Here is an 18,489-nt window from a genome sequence, read left to right on the forward strand (position 1 = left end):
ACACCATTTCCTTCTGGTTGAGACAAGTTATTGCCAGGGCCTACAAGGAAGAAGATCTGGCCGTGCCAGGCGTTCCCAGACCGCATGACATCAGGGGTCTGAGCACGTCCTTAGCCTTTGAGAAAAACATGGCAGTGGGTCAGATCCTTCGGGCAGGTACTTGGTCTAACCAGTCGACTTTTACTGCCCATTACCTCAAGGACTACAGTACTCGAGGAAGTCCTTAGACGGGTTCTCCATTGGAACAGTCATCTCCGCTCTCCAAGTGGTTTAACGGTAAAAGCCTCAGGCTCAATCGCGGATAGCAAACCGGGAGACACAGGTTCGTTTCCTTTCATCCTCCCCAGTTGTTCCCTATCCTCATCGGTGATAACCATCTGGTACCATTGGATAACACGTTCTCCGCAACTACGTTACTGGATGCAACATCAGAAGAAGTTTTTCAAAGGGTCAGTACTTAGACACTAACGTGAGCTCTTTGTGTAGTTACCCTCTCGTCCGTTTTCTAGTATGTACCGTTATACCTAGGCCTCTTGGCTTCCGATTACTGGGTCTGTAGGTCAGAATAGCACTCCCGCCTCCTAAAGTGTAGGTCTCCTAAGAAAGTAGTTCGAGGTAAGTATTCGTGTTGGAACAAATCAAAAATTTTAAGTAATTTTTATTTTTCCTAACATACTTACCGAGAACTACTTTCGGGTAATGGCCCTCCCTTCCTTCCCCGAGTGCCTCTCTGCCCTTGCAAGTATTGTGCTGCATCAATAGAACTTACTGGCGTTATCGACCCAAGCGGACCTCGACCTAGCGCAAAGCCTACCCTCGGGGCACATTCTCTAATGCCGAGGTAGGCCTTCATAGAAAACGGGTTTTAGGGTATCCTACACAAAACTCTGGTCGGTAGAGAGGAGATTACAGGTAACTCCTAAGAAAGTAGTTCTCGGTAAGTATGTTAGGAAAAATAAAAATTACTTAGAATTTTTGATATTTTATATAAATAAGATTTGGATAAAACATATTTTAAAGAACTCTATCTAATAATAATGCGTGTAATATTCTCATATTAGTATTGTAATAAGAAGTAATAAAAAACTGATATTAATCTTGAAACATTGTTTTCGTTTTTAAGTTGATGGACACTACCGTCTATGCTTTCTGGATCAGTTGATTAAGGCAAACTTCTGGAGAGACTTTTTTGTATTTACCAAAAGAAACAGTTTAAACCAATTTGCTGCTGTATGATAATCTATATAGTATTATCAACAGTGTTAACAGTATGTATTCAGTAGCAGTGAAATTTGTTGTGCATTGCAGTACGGGTATTAGATAATTAATGCATTCAGTTTCAAAACATGCTTAAGTGTCATCAATGTGATTTTTCATCTAGTGGCTTGTGAGTAACACTAATTCAACTTTTCTAACTGTTTGTGGAGAAGATATAATGTATAGATAGATGTGTTATTTTTAGGAGCATTATGTTAGTTTCTCAATATCAAACTGTAATGAATGTAAAGGGCTATAAATTCAAAGAAGAGACTATATTTCCCAAAAGTTTGAGATATCACATCTTCACTGAAGAAGATATATCTCAAAATTGTTTGCAAAATGTACTTCATTCCTTAAATTTGGCTTCAATGCAGTTTAGTATGTATTTTCATCTACCGTATTTCATTGGAGGGGTAAAACACTTACAGTAGTCATAGTTTCCCTTTATTTCTTTTTTGTAAAGTTAACGTCATACAGTATTTGATAAAACTTTTGCCTATATACTGAAAGAATTTGTATCATGACTAAGAAATTTATCTAGTATAGTGGTAGATATGTGGTGAATACATTACTGTACCATGTATAGAAGACTACAGTATTTTAATTTGCTTTAAAGTTTTACCATTTGGATTTTCTGCATTGTGTGTGTTTTTAGGTTGCAATGCTCTTCAGTATTTTAAGTGGTATTCAGTGTATAGTTTCAAGTACTGTACAGTAGCTGCTTTTGGGTGCTGGAATGATCATGAACTTTCTTTCCAGATTTGGACGGAGCATTTTAAAAATAGGAATGCCGTTAGTGGAGTTATACCATCGGCGACATACGACCAATTGCATGAAAATACTCTGAAGTATCCTATGGTAAGGTATCAAAAGACATTTTGTTACATCATATTGCTGTAGATTGCCATAGCCAGCACTTGGTATAACTTAGTTCATTACGATTTACTGTTTCTATATCTTATCAACTGTGATTTTATTTCATATTAAAAAATATATGATTATAACTAGAGCATCTGTTTCCCAGCCTTTCTTGGGAAGCAGTACTGTACATTATAAACTTTAGCAAGTGAAAAAGAATTCTACTGAGGAGTATATAACTTCATAACAGGGAGTCACTTCGATACAGTAGTTGAAATGAGAATTTTAAAATTCATACTTCTGCCCGAGTAGCAATTGTATTACAAGTGGTCCTCGTGTTACGATGGTGATCCATTATTATACTGTAGTGTACGTCAAATTTTGACATAATTCGGAACACACCTAAATACCGTACAGAAATCACCTCCTTTGCTGATGCAGTATACATAATCATAATCTGGATTATAAAACATGCTATATGACTTAGAACCATAGCTAGAACAAAAAGGAATTTATAGAGGATATAAATATACAGTACAGTATTGTAGAATCATATGAAACAGTGAAAAAAATACAATAATACAACTTACCTTGTGGGAGATGTGTCACATGAGATTGTCGTAACCCGAGGACCTACATTACGTACTCTATTATTACTTAGTTGGAGTTGTATGTAAGAATAAAAAATATTCTTAAGAATTCTCATATTTTCCTTAAAAATGTAATATGTACCCAGGATTTGGTTTTAGTTTATACTAAATTTTTTATGTTAATTTTCAACTCAATTCAATGACATATGCTTATTATCATGAGAGATTTGTATATAAATTTTAGTCCTGTATCCACAACTTTATTTCAGTTCTTATTTGCCTTACCGAGAGACCAAGGATATGAGTTTATTGTTGTCCAGTTTGCTGGCCATGAAGCCCATTTCACTCCACTTATAAATTATCAGGTGAGTATAGATAGCTCATTGTATAGCTAGACAGTGTCAGTATTTAGGAAAGTAACTTTTTTCGTATAACCAATCTTATAATGGCAGATTTGAATAACCAAATGATTAATGAATTTCTGCTAGTTGTTTGCACTTAATAGTGAGGTGACTGATCTGGTGATTGTGGTATCTTAATGTTACTATAGTTTTGTTCATGCAAGACGTCTCATATAAACCCTCGTCTTTTAATTAGGGAGATAGATTCAGCACGAGGTGGAGACGGTTTTTAGAACTTTGTTAACGAGGGTTAACCAGCTGGTGAAGGGTACGGGCGAGGACCCCTACCCACTTTCCAAGCTGAAATAACTTTACTTACAGATTCAACTGCTGATGAGTACGCATGTACAGCACTGTCAGCTCCTGACCATACTTTTTCATTCTTTTTTCTCCCAAGAAGTGAATACAGTGTTGAACTAGTGATGGAAGTTGAGTAAGATGTTCATAACTGCTTGCGGGAAGGGTGACCAGCTGTAGATCCACATTTCTTGTGTGCTTCTTGTGGGGGCATGATTGTTCCCAATCATTCCCATGCACTGAGTGCAGGTTGTGGCTTCTTGTGCAGTGGCAGGGGTAAGCCCTGAAGGGAGGGAGGGGAGCCAGCAAAAGCAAATGTCCCTCGGATCTGTATCACAGGCTTTTCAGGTTTTGGTGGTGTGTGGGGTACCCCTAGTGTTTGCTGCACCACTTCAGAAGGTGGAAGCCCTTCACACATCTCTGTGCAGACTGCTGATGATGAGTTTGACCTAAAGAACCCTTGGGCTTCCTTAGGTCTTTTGAAGGAGCTTGTAGCCAAGGCTTGTTCTCCCTCAGTTCCCCCAGAGCCAGTGTCCCCTGTACTCTTGGTGATGCCATTGGTGAAAGGTATGGTTGTGTCCCCTGTGTCAGGAACTCTGATGGTCCCCCTCCCCCCAGCCCAAAAGGATTGTGAAGAATGGAAGAGTGGCTCCCGTGCCAGCAGAAATTGGTGGTGTTGAGGCCGAGTTGGGCATAAATTGGTTGGCAAGAACAAAGTGCGTGTTGCCCCAGAGCCTGGGGTTATCCCGTTCCCTGACCAGCCCTTATGTATTCCACCCCTTTTTCCCGGGGCCCGTATCACCTGCTCCCTCTGTATGGTTGTATGAAAGACCCTGTGAGTGTGCCTTCCTTCTCCCCTGTAACAGTGTATGTCAGTGTTGTGGCTAGAGCACACACACCGGGAGCATCACTGGTCACTCAAAACTCAACCCCTCAGTTTGCAGAGCCTAGAACAAGAGCCAGGTGGAGAAAGAAGCATGCACGCTGTTCCTCCTCCTCCTCCAATTCTGACTTTTTTTTAAGATGAAGAAGAGAAAAGGTTGAAGAATTCAAGGAAGGTCAGCAGTAGTTGTAATGAAAGGGCTCCTTTCGACACCACCTCTCTTTCAAGATGGGCGAACAGCACACGTGGCTTCTGGCCCCGTGCTATGCCTCTCTGCCATTGTGGCCTTGGCTGGCTGGGACAGGAGTGTACTTCCCCGTAAGATTTCTGTTCCCCAGTTAATGGAGGAGCTTCAGCGACATCCATCACCCTTCCTTCCTGGACAATGGACTCCTACTCCTCCCTCTTCCAGTGATATTTTGATCGAGCCAGTTGAGAGAATGGCACCACTTGAAGGTTATTGCCCTCATCCATGAGTGCAATGGCTTAAGGGAGGCAACTGGGGCACCTCCTTCAGGGAAAACCTAGGTCATTGATGAGCATTTCAATGCTCTTCAAGGCTAGAGGCCTGCCTTGTTGATTTGGTCCCGGATCGAGTTGTGAATCAAATCAGTGGATCTGAGAACTTGCTCGTCCAGTCAGTGAAATAAAATCTTACCCCTTCCCCCCACTTTCCAAGCAGCTAAGGTTCTACACGACAGAGAGTGATGCGTTAGCTCCTCTGTGGGTTGACCTGCTGATGTACGCAGGTGTGGATAAAGAAAAAAAATGGACACATTATAGTTCACGTTTGATATTCAAATTGGAATACAAATGACGTCATGTACTGTACTGTATATTGAAAACCAGTAATAAAACAATTGAAATTACTTAAAGAAAATTATTTTATGACAAATTGCATGCAACACACCCTAAAGATTGTAGTGTTTCCATTTTGATAATTTTAAACCAGCTTCTCCAGTGTTTTCTCTCCATCAAGGGTACCTCCTACTTTCGTTGGATCGACTGAAGAATCTGGTTAAAAGTTATTAAAATGAAAACACTACAGTTTTTAAGGATTATTGCATGAAATTTATAATAAAATAATTTTCTTTAAGTAATTTTAATTGCTTTATTACTGGTTTTCAATGTACTTGCTGTCATTTGTATTGTAACCTGAGTATTAAATGCAAGTTAAAATGTATGGTAATGTGGAGCTCCCAACCTGTGCCATTTCTTGAGAGGTGTGCAGCAGGAAGGGGATGAAGTAACATAAAGTATACAGCATACAATCCTTTTAAAGTTGCTGTTACACATGAGCGAGACATGTTTTGATGCCTTAGATCACTCCTGAGTAACTTCCATGTAGAATTTATGAGCTGTCTCAATTAGCCAGTCCTGTTGTTTAAGGGAGTTTGATCATACCTAAACTGAGGTTCAGACTGATTATGATTTATTTGTTTGTAATGAAACTAATATAACTTTGAAAGTGTTAATTTTTCATTTGAAATCATTAATCATAAAGCAATTTCTTGTGTCTCAATCTCTAATTTCTCAAAGCACATGGATTGAACAACTCATATCTTGAGTCCTAAAGCTGGTTGAGTTATCAGATCTACCCTCATGCCCGACTCAACTGTCTTTTACATTCATCCTTTTAGTATGAACTAAACTGTTTGGTACAATTTATAACACATGAAATAGCTCATTACAATTTGATTAATAGGTTCATATGAAATTTTTTATAAATTCATTGAATAATTAATATCAAGTAAATTGTTAGGATTATCATTTATTTATTACCTTTTGGTAACATATTTTAGAGACCTTAGAGTTCATGAACGAATTTCATTTTAGGTCTGGAAAAGTTAAAAATTTATATCTTAATAGTTTTTCTTGTATTCATTGTTAGGATATATCAAAAAGGATGAAATTTTGTCATAATATTTATTTCTATTGGTTTTAGCAAGTCTATTTAATTGACTAAGTCTGTGTTTGCTGTGAGAGGTGATTGATTTTTATGCAGTCAGTTTTTAGCTTTAAAGAATTCATATGTCTTAATTTTTTCCTTATGTGATTTTAAATTGTATAGTTTTAACTGATTATTTAATATATATTCCTGCTATCAAGGCCTATCAAGAGAATGCTCCAGAATGCCTTACTTTGGTCCATTACCCTGATTTGAAAGAGGAACGTGGGATTGTTCTAATGCACGGGGAGTACAACAAAGATATTGTGGTGAGTAATGAGAATATCTGTTTGTTTTGTGTTGTGATACACTATTTACTATTTTGTTAGAGTATACTATATTATTATTATTATTGTTATTATGTAATCTTGTGATGTTGAGAAAGTAATGCTTTTTGCCTAGCTGCGTGTTTGGTCAAAGTTTTCATCTATGCTGTTTCTTCAAAAAAAATTCTTGGCCCGTACATTGATCATTGTTCATCGTCTTTGTGTGCTACTATCCCTTACTGGATGTTCCTCTTCCTTTCTCAGAAAATTCTAAAGTCATTTCAATCTCTGCATTCTCAATCTGTTTTCCAGCCTCTGGGCTTCACATCTCTTGTTAACATCCTGCTCTTTTATATGAGATTTTTATTGCAATTCAGCTATGAGACTCAAATATTTATAGTGTCACATCTCTAGGTAACTTCCTGCTTTTTATAAGAGATTCTGATTTCAATTCAACTTTGAGACTCAAATATTTTTAGTGCCACACTTCAAAATCTCCTCCATTTTTATTGTAAGTGTTTTAGAGCCTACCATATGGAGAGGTGCAATCCTTCAAGGTTTGGATTAAGGGCCTAATCTGGCATAAGAAGACAAATGGAAACCATAAATAAAGTACAGTACTGTAATAATTTGTATTTTGTATCAATACTTATAGGGCATAGCTTTGATATTAATCTCTCCTTGTGTGTTCATATAATCTTTTCTAAAAAATTTACTTGTAATAAAACAAATGTAGAAGTACTGTACAGTAGTTCCATTTTTCATGGTTCATGGAGTTTAAGGGTAATATTGTTTGTAATAGTGGTCAAAATATTGATAATTGGTAGTAGGGGAGAATCATCTCTAATTTGTGATTGCTTCTCTCTTTCTTCCTCAGAATGCCTTTGAAGCTCAGTGTTTGGTTAATCAACTTCAAATGTATTATGGTGGTCTTGATTCAGCTAAATTGGAGTTAGTGAAGACTTTCCACACATCCCCAGATAAGTTTAAGCATGGAGATCTTATTAATCAACTGGAACATCTTGATCTTAGTTCATTGTCAAAAAAGAAAACTTAAATAGATTACTATTTATGTTACTCTGAGTTTTTGAAACATTAATTGTACATAGGACTTTTTAGAAATACAATTCTTCAAAAGATGACTTGTTGTTTTAGGACCTTATATATTTTAGGAACCTGACCCACCCCTATTTGCATCTTACAGGCTTCTGTGAAACCAAAATCAATCATTATAACCCAAATTTTATAAATCCAGCCTTTGAAATAGTACAGAAGAAAATTAGTGCAATTTGGAAGACTATTGAAGGTTGTAGGAGGTAGTGTCATCAGTGTGCCTTGAGCGATGCGCTGTAGGCATTACCTAAAGATCATTACAGCATCTTTTCAGCCCCTATCTGTACTCTCATTTCAACATTCTACTATGCCTCTGTTCCCACATCTTGCTGTCCAGCCAATCAACTTTTACTTCATACGGCAACTGTAAGGTTTTCCCCTTGTTGCGTGTGGATGCTGAATATCCTCTTAGGCCCCAGTGCCAGAAATTAGGGCCTAAATTAATAAATCAAAGGATTCATATTATAATAATTGAAGCCTTTTTAGTTTATGTTTAAGCAATAGTGTGATAGTAGTAGTAATAGCTTGGTTATTCAGCATCCTTAGGATCAAGACCTTCCCTAGTAATATTAGTAGTACTGTAGTAGTAGTAGTAGTAGTAGTAGTAGTAGTAGTAGTAATAGTAATAGTAGTAGTTGTAGTTGTTGTAGTTAGTGTTGCTGTTGTTGTTTTTATACTACTGAAACATTCAAATATGAAATGAATATTAAATCAGCACCAATATGTTATAGCCTATCATGGTTTTCATACAGTTCATAGTTATTATTATTATTAGTTATCAATAAGATAAACTGTATGAATATCTCTCTCTCTCTCTCTCTCTCTCTCTCTCTCTCTCTCTCTCTCTCTCTCTCTCTCTCTCTCTCTCTCTCTCTCTCTCTCTCTCTCTCTCTCTAATTATTTTTAGCTTATTGTTTCCTCTTAATATTTGATTCCTTCCTGCATAATAAGTTATGAGCATTTTAGTTTTAACTAGAATGAATAAAGAACTTTGTAGTCCACAAAATTTTATGTATTTATTCTATTTAATGAAGCTTTTGTATACTGTACAAACTAAAGTGGAGGATATGCTAACATGTAAGAAAAAGAAATGGATTGAGGAGGAAACATAATGAGAATGTCAGATAATAGGTGGACATTAAGAATAACACAATGGGTCCCTAGAGATTGCGTAAGAAGCAGGGGAAGGAAGAGAAGACGAGAATTGACGACCTAAGAAATTTTGCGTATGTGGACCGGCATAGAAAGACCTTAAATAGATATTAGAGGAAGGACATGTCTGAGGCCTTTGTTCTGCGGTAGATTAGTAATGGCTGATGATGATGAGCAACTTAATAAGCCTTGTAAATCATTAGAGGTCATCGGAAGGTTTTCAGGGTGAGACACCAGTGGAAGCCTCCTTTTGTCAACATTTAGTTGATTTCCCAAATGAACTTTCCATTCTTTAAAAAAAAATGCTTATAGAAGTCATTTGTTTCCATCTCATATGGAGTTTGGTGTCATTAGTGTGGTACATTGCAGATTCATAGGTGCACCCTCTTTTCAGGCATCTACAATTTTTCTGACCAATTCTTCTAGTTGTATGGTGTAACTTGGAGATTTTACTCGTTGCACCTCAGTTCTGAATCGGCCTCCACAAATTCTGCGTAGCCTCCCATTCATTAACACAATATCATATCTCTGTATTTGTTTCAAGGAAATATCTTCATTTCTAAAAAATTAAAACATATTTCTGGGCTCCGACCCGTGCCGCCCAGTGAAATGCTCCTTTTACATCTTTTCTAAGGTAAAAACTGCTATGAATTTACCAGAGAAAAATTTGTATAGGAATGCTAGGTTGAACCCAGCTCGCTCACCTTAATAAGGTGTCGGTATAATACTGGGGCGCGTGAATAAATCACAACCAGAGGCCTCGCACCATTTAGATATCTCCCGTCAATATCCCCGAACAGCGAGGTGCCGTTCAACATCCTACTACTACTAGGGATCCCACGCCAGTGACGTTACTCCTTTTCATAGCACGCGCTATCAACACTTATTTTGCCTCGGTGTGTGAATTTCGCTGGTTTTACCTGGATTTACCTCAAGATGTCGGACTCTACAGTCACTCCATCTAAGTTAAGTACCAGATCTATGAGTTTTGAGATTTTGGAGGGGGCCTTGCCCTTTTTTGCTTATATTATGACAGTTTTATATTCATGACCCCGCGTGGGTCTTTCATGGCGCTCGGCCTCCTCCTATCTCTCTCTCGTCGTTCTTAACGCTTTACAATGAGTCCTCCATACTGATTGTTTCTCGTTATGAACTTTATGGGTATCCACGGTTCACACACTGTATTAATTTATTATATTGATGTCCTGTTATTACGATACGTTAGCGTATTTTCGTTAGGTTGGCATGCCTGGTCGCCTTCGGGCGTTCCTATTTCCATTATTTTGTTTTACGTTCGCACGCCACGGACATGCTTCTCATTATTAACGTTATTCGTTTTTCTTGCATTAGCTAGAGGGACTTTCATGAGTCAGATATTAGTTTTTCATTTTGTTAGCACTTCACTGACTCTGTATTATGTTGGTAGCCCTGCCTAACTCCCAGCGCTGTTAGGCTCACTTTTTTCCTGTCTCATGTTCATTCCCTCGTTTGTTTTACGATTGGTGTATCGTTATTTTTATTATTATTATCATCCAGCATGCCTTCCTATCTTATTTTACCATGTGTTATGTTTATTATAGTGTTATTAGTCTTTCCGCGTGATCGTATCAATCGTGGGTCTGGCAGGTTGGTATACCTGCTATCGCCCCACTCCTAGCCTCCCTCCCGCCCGATACCCCACCCCAGGGTTACCTTCCCTCTCTCTCTCCCATGTCGAGTTAGAGTTACTATGTTGCGTTATGTCCCCCCCCCCCGGGGCCTTTCGCTCTCTTTGCACGGGCGATTCCCGTTGATCTGTGAGGCTTGCTATTATTATTATTATACATTAACGTACATTATTATACACTTCTTGTACTACTCTACCCAGTCGTAGTCGTTTTCTTTCCGTCGCTTGTTTGGCCAACGGTCGACGGGAAGTTTTCTGCTCGGTCCGTGGTACCTTGTCATGTTATATTATTTTATTCTGTTTTGTACGTGCTACTCCCTCTCGGTCCCGCACTTCACGGACCCATTAAAGATCCCTTACCCCTCTATGGTGTTCCGCACCTCACGGACCTCATATAGATATATATATATATAAAGACTTTCATTACGGGATCCCCGGACGTAGCTTTTATTCATTATCATCTGGTCGAGTTGTTTAGTTGAGCCTCCGGAGCCAACGTTACTTATTATTACTTGGATTAACTTTATATATTAATTACATATATATATTATATATACGATCCTAGTTCTCGACCTTCCCTTCCCTCTTTTGATATGATCACGGTTACGGTCTGACTTATTCTTATTCATAATACAGTGATACCTCGGTACTCGACCATAATCCGTTCGAGATCCGTGTTCGACCTCCGATTTGTTCGAGTACCGAATTTTTTTTCCCCATAAGAAATAATGGTATATATTCTATTCCGTTCCCAAGCACTCGAACAGGCCCAAAATATTAATAAAACGTGTACCTAAACAACAATAATTATCTAAATGTGTATGAAATTGGTCAGAAAATCCTATAAAACAATTTTAAACCATTTACTGTACTAAAATAAAACAATTTTAAACCATTTTCTGTACTGTAGTGAACATACCTTTGAGCAGCGGTTCGATGGCATACAGGGATGGATGTGGAGAGGATGGAAGGGGGAGGTTACTGCTTGGAAGGAGAGTCCCCTTCCATGATGTGGCGGGGTAGTTCTCCTTCAGGAGTTGTTTCTCTCTCCAATGAAAGGGTGGGCAGATCTATTTCAGGGGTTTCTTCTCTTCTTTGTCTCTTCTTTGGAGGAGAAACAGGCTTTGATGTAGCAGCTTTCTTTTCTTTTGTGAAAAACTGGTCTATTGTTAATTGTTTCTTCCTCCTCTGCAGTATTCTTCGAAAATGATACATGACACTATCATTAAACATATGCACTGCCCGGTTTGCTACTGCAATTTCTGGGTGGTATTTTTCAGCAAAAGCCTGCACATCTGCCCACTTGGAACAAATTTCATTGATGAGAGAACTTGGAACATCCTCCCTTACCTCATCCTCTTCTGAAGATTCCTGCTCCACAATCAGATCCTGCTGCTGTTGTTGTTGCAGGTGCAACAATTCCTCCACAGTCAACTCGGTAGAATGGCTTTCTACAAGCTCATCAATATCATCCTTGTCGACCTCAAGCCCCAAACTCCTGCCCATGACAACAATTTCCTCAACGACATCAGTGTCATCAGAAATTACAGGGGTAGCAGTGCTTGGACCCGCCTCTGGTTGGAAACCTTCAAACTCCCTCTCTGTGACACATGATGGCCACAGCTTACGCCAGGCAGAGTTCAATGTCCTATAGGTCACACCTCGCCAAGCTTGGTCAATCATGTTAACAGAGTTGAGGATGCTGAAGTGTTCCTTCCAGAATTCCTTTAGGGTCAACTTCGTGTCACTGGTCACTTCAAAACACTTTCTGAAAAGGGCCTTGGTATAGAGTTTTTTGAAGTTTGAAATGACCTGTTGGTCCATGGGCTGGAGTATGGGAGTAGTATTGGGGGGCAAGAATTTGATTTTGATAAAGCTGTATTCTTCTTTCAAGTCATCCTCGAGACCTGGAGGATGTGCAGGAGCATTGTCCATAACCAGAAGACATTTCATTGGCAAGCTCTTTTCAATGAGGTAAGCCTTAACCTGGGGGGCAAACACTTCGTTTATCCACTCAGTAAAGAATTGTCTTGTGACCCAAGATTTAGTGTTCGAGCGCCACATAACTGGTAGTGCACTTTTACAAATATTATTTCGTTTGAACACCCGGGGGTTGTCCGAGTGGTACACTAACAAGGGTTTGATCTTGCAATCGCCACTTGCATTTGCACACAGCAACAATGTTAGCCTATCTTTCATTGGCTTGTGACCTGGCATCTTCGTCTCGTCCTTGGTAATGTACGTATTGGCTGGCATTTTCTTCCAAAATAACCCAGTCTCATCACAATTAAAGACTTGTTGTGCGATCAAATTTTGTTCATTTATGTACCGATCGAATTCCCCCACGTATTTATCGGCTGCAATTTGATCCGAACTAGCTGCCTCCCCATGCCTAGTAACACGATGAATACCTGTTCTATTACGAAACTTTTCAAACCAACCCCTGCTCGCTTTAAATGTAAATGAATCACTTTCACTGGTACTCGGACTTTTCTTCACTAATTCTTCATAGATATGCAACGCTTTTTCACAAATGAACGCTTCACTAACACTTTCCCCGGCCAACTGTTTTTCTTTAATAAATATTAAAAGCAACTTTTCCATCTCCTCAATCACTTGTGGCCTTTGCTTAGTTACCGCCGTAACTCCCGTTGCAACATTCGCCTTCTTAATCATTTCTTTATGCTTTAAAAACGTAGAAATGGTCGACTTCGCCATTCCGTATTCTACCGCTAAATCGGACACTCGTACACCATTCTCATATTTCGCTATAATTTCCTTCTTCAACTCGATCGTTGTTCGCACTGTTTTCCTCTTCTCCTTCCCCTTAACACTCATTACTTTCTTGGGACTCATTATGAAAGCTAAAAAAGCAATTAAAAGCACTGAAAATCACTAAATCACAACGAATGCTGATCGCGCGTTGTCTGAGTGACGCTCTCGAGAGAACTGATGCTTCCCGAACAAGCGAGAGTGGCCGAGATGGCGCGATCATCACAAAGCCCATGCGGTCGTCACGTGTTCGGCTGGTCGAGTACCGAATTTTTGGTCGAGCACCGCAGCAAAAATTTCTCGAAAATTTTGGTCGAACTCCGAATTGTTCGAGTATAGAGTCGTTCGACTACCGAGGTATCACTGTACAGTCATAATAAAACCCTTTATCATGATATTGATATAATTTAAGCACCCGGGGCCCCCGGGCCCCTAATTTGCTTTCATTCAAGATACTTGATGTATAGGCTATATATAAAACATTTATATCATGATATTGATATATATATATATATATTTTAAGCTCCGGGGTCTCCGGGCCCCTAATTTGCTTTCCTTTAAGATACTCATGTATCTTTTATCTTACAGACTGTACGCTGTGCGATGATGGCATGTGCCGCTGTCCTCCATCAACCCTGCGGCCATGACGTGTGTCGTTCGCACGCCCACTGTTCTGTCCAAGTAGATGACTTTGCTGTTTGGCATCCGGACAACTGTGTAGTCTGCTACACAATGACCTCCACTCTAACATCTGACTCGGTGAGTGCATTTTCATTAATACAGACTTGTAGGGAATTACGATTAATTTCGATGGTTTACATTAACTACGATTATTATTTTTAAGGCCACAGTCCTCTGGACTTCCCGCATGCCTTTCACTTCGTGTCTATGAAGTCCTTGGACTTCTCCACTTTTCTTTGGCACAAATATCCCTCGCTAATAGTCTGTTCTCTTTCAGAGCTTCCAACTTGAAAAAGATACAGCTCAGGCTACCCTCAAGATATGGATTGGCGGGTTCGCCCACAACGTGAAGGCCAAACAGCCTTATATCCTCTCTGAGGAATGGTGTTCCCGTCTCTACCCCCTTGCTAAAACTTCAGCTGCGGTCCCCAAAGAGTTGGCGGATCCTATCATCGAGAGGATCGAATCCCTTCTTCTGGCCCCGGACCAAGAAGAGATGGGCGGCACCCTAACTGAGGACGTCGCTACCCTCAACCTCGATGGGGAACCCATGGTTCTGGATGATCCCGACGCAGGTAGGGACGTAGGTGAGTCAGGTGGTTCCCGGGCTAAGATTCCTCTCCCTAGCCCGGCTTTCTCTTCTACTTCAGAACACTCTTCTTTTCAAGGTTTTCCGGGGACAACCGGGACTGATCTCAGTCCCCGGCCTGCTATCCCCAAGGTGAAGGCTCATCGTAAGCCTTTATATAAGACCCACAAGTCTTCCAAAGACCACAAGTCTTCGAAATCATCAGCTTCGAAGGCTAAATCTTCCTCCACCAGATTCTCTCAAGACCCAATTGCTGTGCCCTCAACCTCTCACGGAGTAGCCTCCGTTCCGGCACCTGTTCCCCCCCGGCGGAATCATTTAACCCGGTGGATTTTTCCGAGAAAATGTTTGCTCGTTTTGAGTCGATGCTATCGTCTCATACGCAGCAATCACAAGAGAGAATAGCTTCTATGGAGAGCCTAGTTCAGGGACTCATGCGCTCGGGGCTGCCACCGCCACAACAGCAATACCCCATCCCCGACGCCTCCAAGCTTCCTCCTTTCAATAAGAATAACCCTTGGAGGTTAGCATTGCATGCCCCCTTCTCGGAGGGTATGTTGTCAATCGAAGGTTTCGGTACCCGGCCTCTTGCGGATTACGAATTCTACCCGCCGTGTCTTGAATTCCCCTTCCCCGGCTACGCTCGCCTCACGGAAGAGGCTCTGATTCGATTGGATAAGGTCCCAAAGGAAACTGTTATTTTTCCTAAAGAACAGGCACAGTCTGTCTTGGTCCGCGTGTGCTTGAACACAATGATTACGGCCTACAAAAGTTCTTGTACTATGTTTGTGGCCGACGACCAGACCCCTACCCCATGTGCGACCAAGATCATAGAGACGGTCTTTCAGGCTATCAAGGAAGAGAAGCCTTTACCTCAACTCAGTGAGACCAACTTAACCTCCCTTCTCTTTCCGGGAGACAATGAATGTTGGCGGAACGCCCCAGCTACCTTCCGGTAGGTAAGTTGAGCCCGGACTGTGCCTCGACGCAGTTCAGCGAACGGCTTCCCAAACTCCCGGAGTCTCTCATTAAATTGGAATATGAGTCGAGGTGTAGATTCAGCAGATCCCTTAATTCAGTTGCCCTTTCTGAATTGACCGTCGCCACTTACAACGAGGAGGACCTCCTTAAGGTCCTCACTAAGTCGCTTTTGCAAAACTTTATGGCTGACGCCTATGATTTTGCAAACGCCAGGACCCGTTGTCAACGACACGTCCTATCCGAAGCCACGATTAGGCACGAACCTAATAGGCTCATCAAAGCTCCAGTCTGGGGCCCCGGATCTTTTCCTGGAGGATTTAGTTAACTCGGTCCTTAGCGAGGCAGCTAGAGCCAACCAAAACCTCAAGGTTAGGTGGGGCCTGGTTTCAAAGATGAAATATGAGCCTACTAGTACTCCAATTCGAGGTAGGAAGAGATTGAGGCCCTTCCAATCTTCCCAATTCAGGCAACCTCTGCAATAGGTTCAACCGGTCTCAGTTCAACCTGCTCCTCAAGGTCCCAGCCTTCTACCTCAAAGGGCCAACAACAAGAACAATACATCCTGGTCCCTCAGTCTCAGATCGCCTCGACTTCCTTCTCCCCCGCCTTTAACCCCACTTATGAGTCTCAGGGCTCTTTCCGTGGCTACCAGCGTCACGGGTTCCAGGGGTGCCTTTCGTGCCCGAGGTGGCGGAAGGGGTTACCACCTAGGCAAGTCTTCCCGCGGAAGCAGAGGAGGCAAATCATCCTCCAACCATTGAGAAACTGCAGGTAGGAGGGAGATTGTACATATTTCGGGACCATTGGAAGTTCAGCGATTGGGCTTCCAGCATCATCTCAAAAGCCCTAGGGTGGAGCTGGATACAGGGACCTTCTCCACCGAACAGCTATTACCAACTACCAACGGAAGAACTACGTTCCTTCACAAAAGATCTGCTACTAAAGAATGCAATCCAAAGCATACGTCGCTTAAGATTTCAAGGACGCTTGTTCAGCGTGCCAAAGAAAGGCTCAGACAAACGGAGAGTAATCCTGGACCTGTCTCATTTAAATTCCTTCATTCGTTGCGACAAATTCCATATGCTTACCGTCTCGCAGGTGCGGACCTTACTTCCCCGTGGGGCCGTCACCACCTCCATTGATCTTACAAATGCCTACTATCACGTTCCAATAGCAAGGCATTTTCGTCCTTTTCTGGGCTTCAAGCTAGGCAAACAAGCCTACGCATTCAAAGTGATGCCATTCGGGCTCAACATAGCACCCAGAATCTTCACCAAACTAGCAGAGACAGTAATTCAAGAGCTTTGAACTCAGGGAATCAGGTAGTGGCCTATCTAGACGATTGGCTAATCTGGTCAGACAATGCCCAGAATTGCCGCATAGCAACGAACAAAGTCCTCACCTTCCTTCGACAACTGGGATTCCAAGTCAACCTCGAGAAATCCCGCCTAGTCCCGGAGACCAAGTTTCAATGGCTGGGACTACAATGGGACCTGTGCTCCCATACGCTGTGCCTCCCCAAAGCCAAAAGGAAGGAGATAGCGAGGAATATAAAACAATTTTTCAGGGAAAAGTTGACCTCCAGAAGGAACCAAGAGAGGATCCTAGGTTCCTTACAGTTCGCCTCCATGACAGACATCGTCCTAAGGTCCAAACTCAAGGACATAAACAGAGTGTGGCGCTCCAGAGCAACCGCAAAACGCCGAGACAGATGTGCTCGCCTTCCCCCAATCCTGAGAAAAAGTCTGCAGCCTTGGACGAAGATCAAGAATCTTTCCAAGTCGGTTCCCTTACAACATCCGGTCCCGGGACTCGTCGTTCACACAGACGCCTCCTTAACAAGGTGGGGAGGTTACTCCCAACACAAGAAAGTCCAAGGGTTATGGTCACCGGTCTTCCAACAAATGCACATCAACGTCCTAGAGGCCATGGCAGTCTTCCTCACTTTAAAACGTCTCAATCCAGCCAGGAATCTCTATATCAGACTGGTTCTTGACAGTGCAGTCATAGTACACTGCATCAACAGAGGAGGCTCCAGATCGGCCCAAATAAACCACATCATGTTGAAGATTTTCTCCATGGCGGCATTGCACAAGTGGCACCTGTCAGCAGTCCATCTAGCAGGAGTCCGGAATGTGGTAGCGGACGCACTTTCCCGGACGACTCCGCTAGAGTCGGAATGGTCACTAGACAATCGATCTTTCCAGTGGATACTATCTTAAGTCCCGGGTCTCCAGGGGGATCTGTTTGCGACGGAATCCAATCGCAAACTAGATTGTTACGTAGCCCCCAACCTGGACCCTCAGGCTTATGCCACGGACTCTATGATTCTCGATTGGAATACAGTACCTGGAAGACGATTTATCTGTTTCCTCCGGTGAATCTCCTGCTGAAAGTTTTGCACAAACTCAGATCCTTCAAAGGTCAAGTGGCTCTCGTAGCCCCCAACTGGCCCAAGAGCAATTGGTTCCCCTTGTTGCTAGAACTAGGTCTCCGCCCCCGGCGGATTCCCAATCCGGTGCTAACACAGACAGTACAAACTCGCAATGTGTTCGCTTCCTCAAGGATTCTGAATGCCCTAACTTTATGGACTTCATGAAGTTCGCAGCCCAACGAGGTGCAAACATCGATCCTTTGAATACTATTTTCCTGGAATCTGACAAAAGGGAATCTACTCTCCGTCAATATGACTCAGCTGTCAAGAAATTAGCTAAGTTCTTGAAAGATTCCCAAGTTGAGAAAATGACGATGAACTTAACTGTGACATTCTTCAGAACTCTCTTCGAATCAGGCCTGGCAGCCAATACAATTACTACAATCAAGTCAGCCTTGAAAAAGATCTTCCACATTGGTTTTGACATTGATCTAATGGATTCATATTTCTCATCCATTCCGAGAGCTTGTGCCAGACTAAAACCTTCAACTCGCCCTAGCGCAGTTTCCTGGTTTTTGAACGATGTTCTTAAGCTAGCCTCTGACACCCCAAATGAATCCTGTAACTATATGGCATTATTAAGAAAGTCACTTTTTCT

At 41.6% G+C, this 18,489-nt stretch overlaps 1 protein-coding gene across 1 annotated transcript in view; it reads left to right on the top strand.

Annotated features, from left to right (window-relative positions):
• The window catches only part of LOC137620264 (ATP synthase mitochondrial F1 complex assembly factor 1), a 64,973-nt gene extending 57,328 nt beyond the window's left edge, over window positions 1–7,645 (top strand). Inside the window, exons 5-8 of the mRNA XM_068350503.1 lie at window positions 2,020–2,118; window positions 2,978–3,073; window positions 6,399–6,506; window positions 7,381–7,645. Of these exons, the coding sequence (XP_068206604.1) occupies window positions 2,020–2,118; window positions 2,978–3,073; window positions 6,399–6,506; window positions 7,381–7,560 (483 nt within the window). The 3' untranslated portion in view covers window positions 7,561–7,645. The remainder of the gene's footprint in view (window positions 1–2,019; window positions 2,119–2,977; window positions 3,074–6,398; window positions 6,507–7,380) is intronic.
• Window positions 7,646–18,489: the final 10,844 nt, after the last annotated feature.

The sequence above is a fragment of the Palaemon carinicauda genome, chromosome 26, assembly GCF_036898095.1.
Source record: "Palaemon carinicauda isolate YSFRI2023 chromosome 26, ASM3689809v2, whole genome shotgun sequence".
Taxonomy (NCBI): Eukaryota; Metazoa; Arthropoda; class Malacostraca; order Decapoda; family Palaemonidae; genus Palaemon; species Palaemon carinicauda.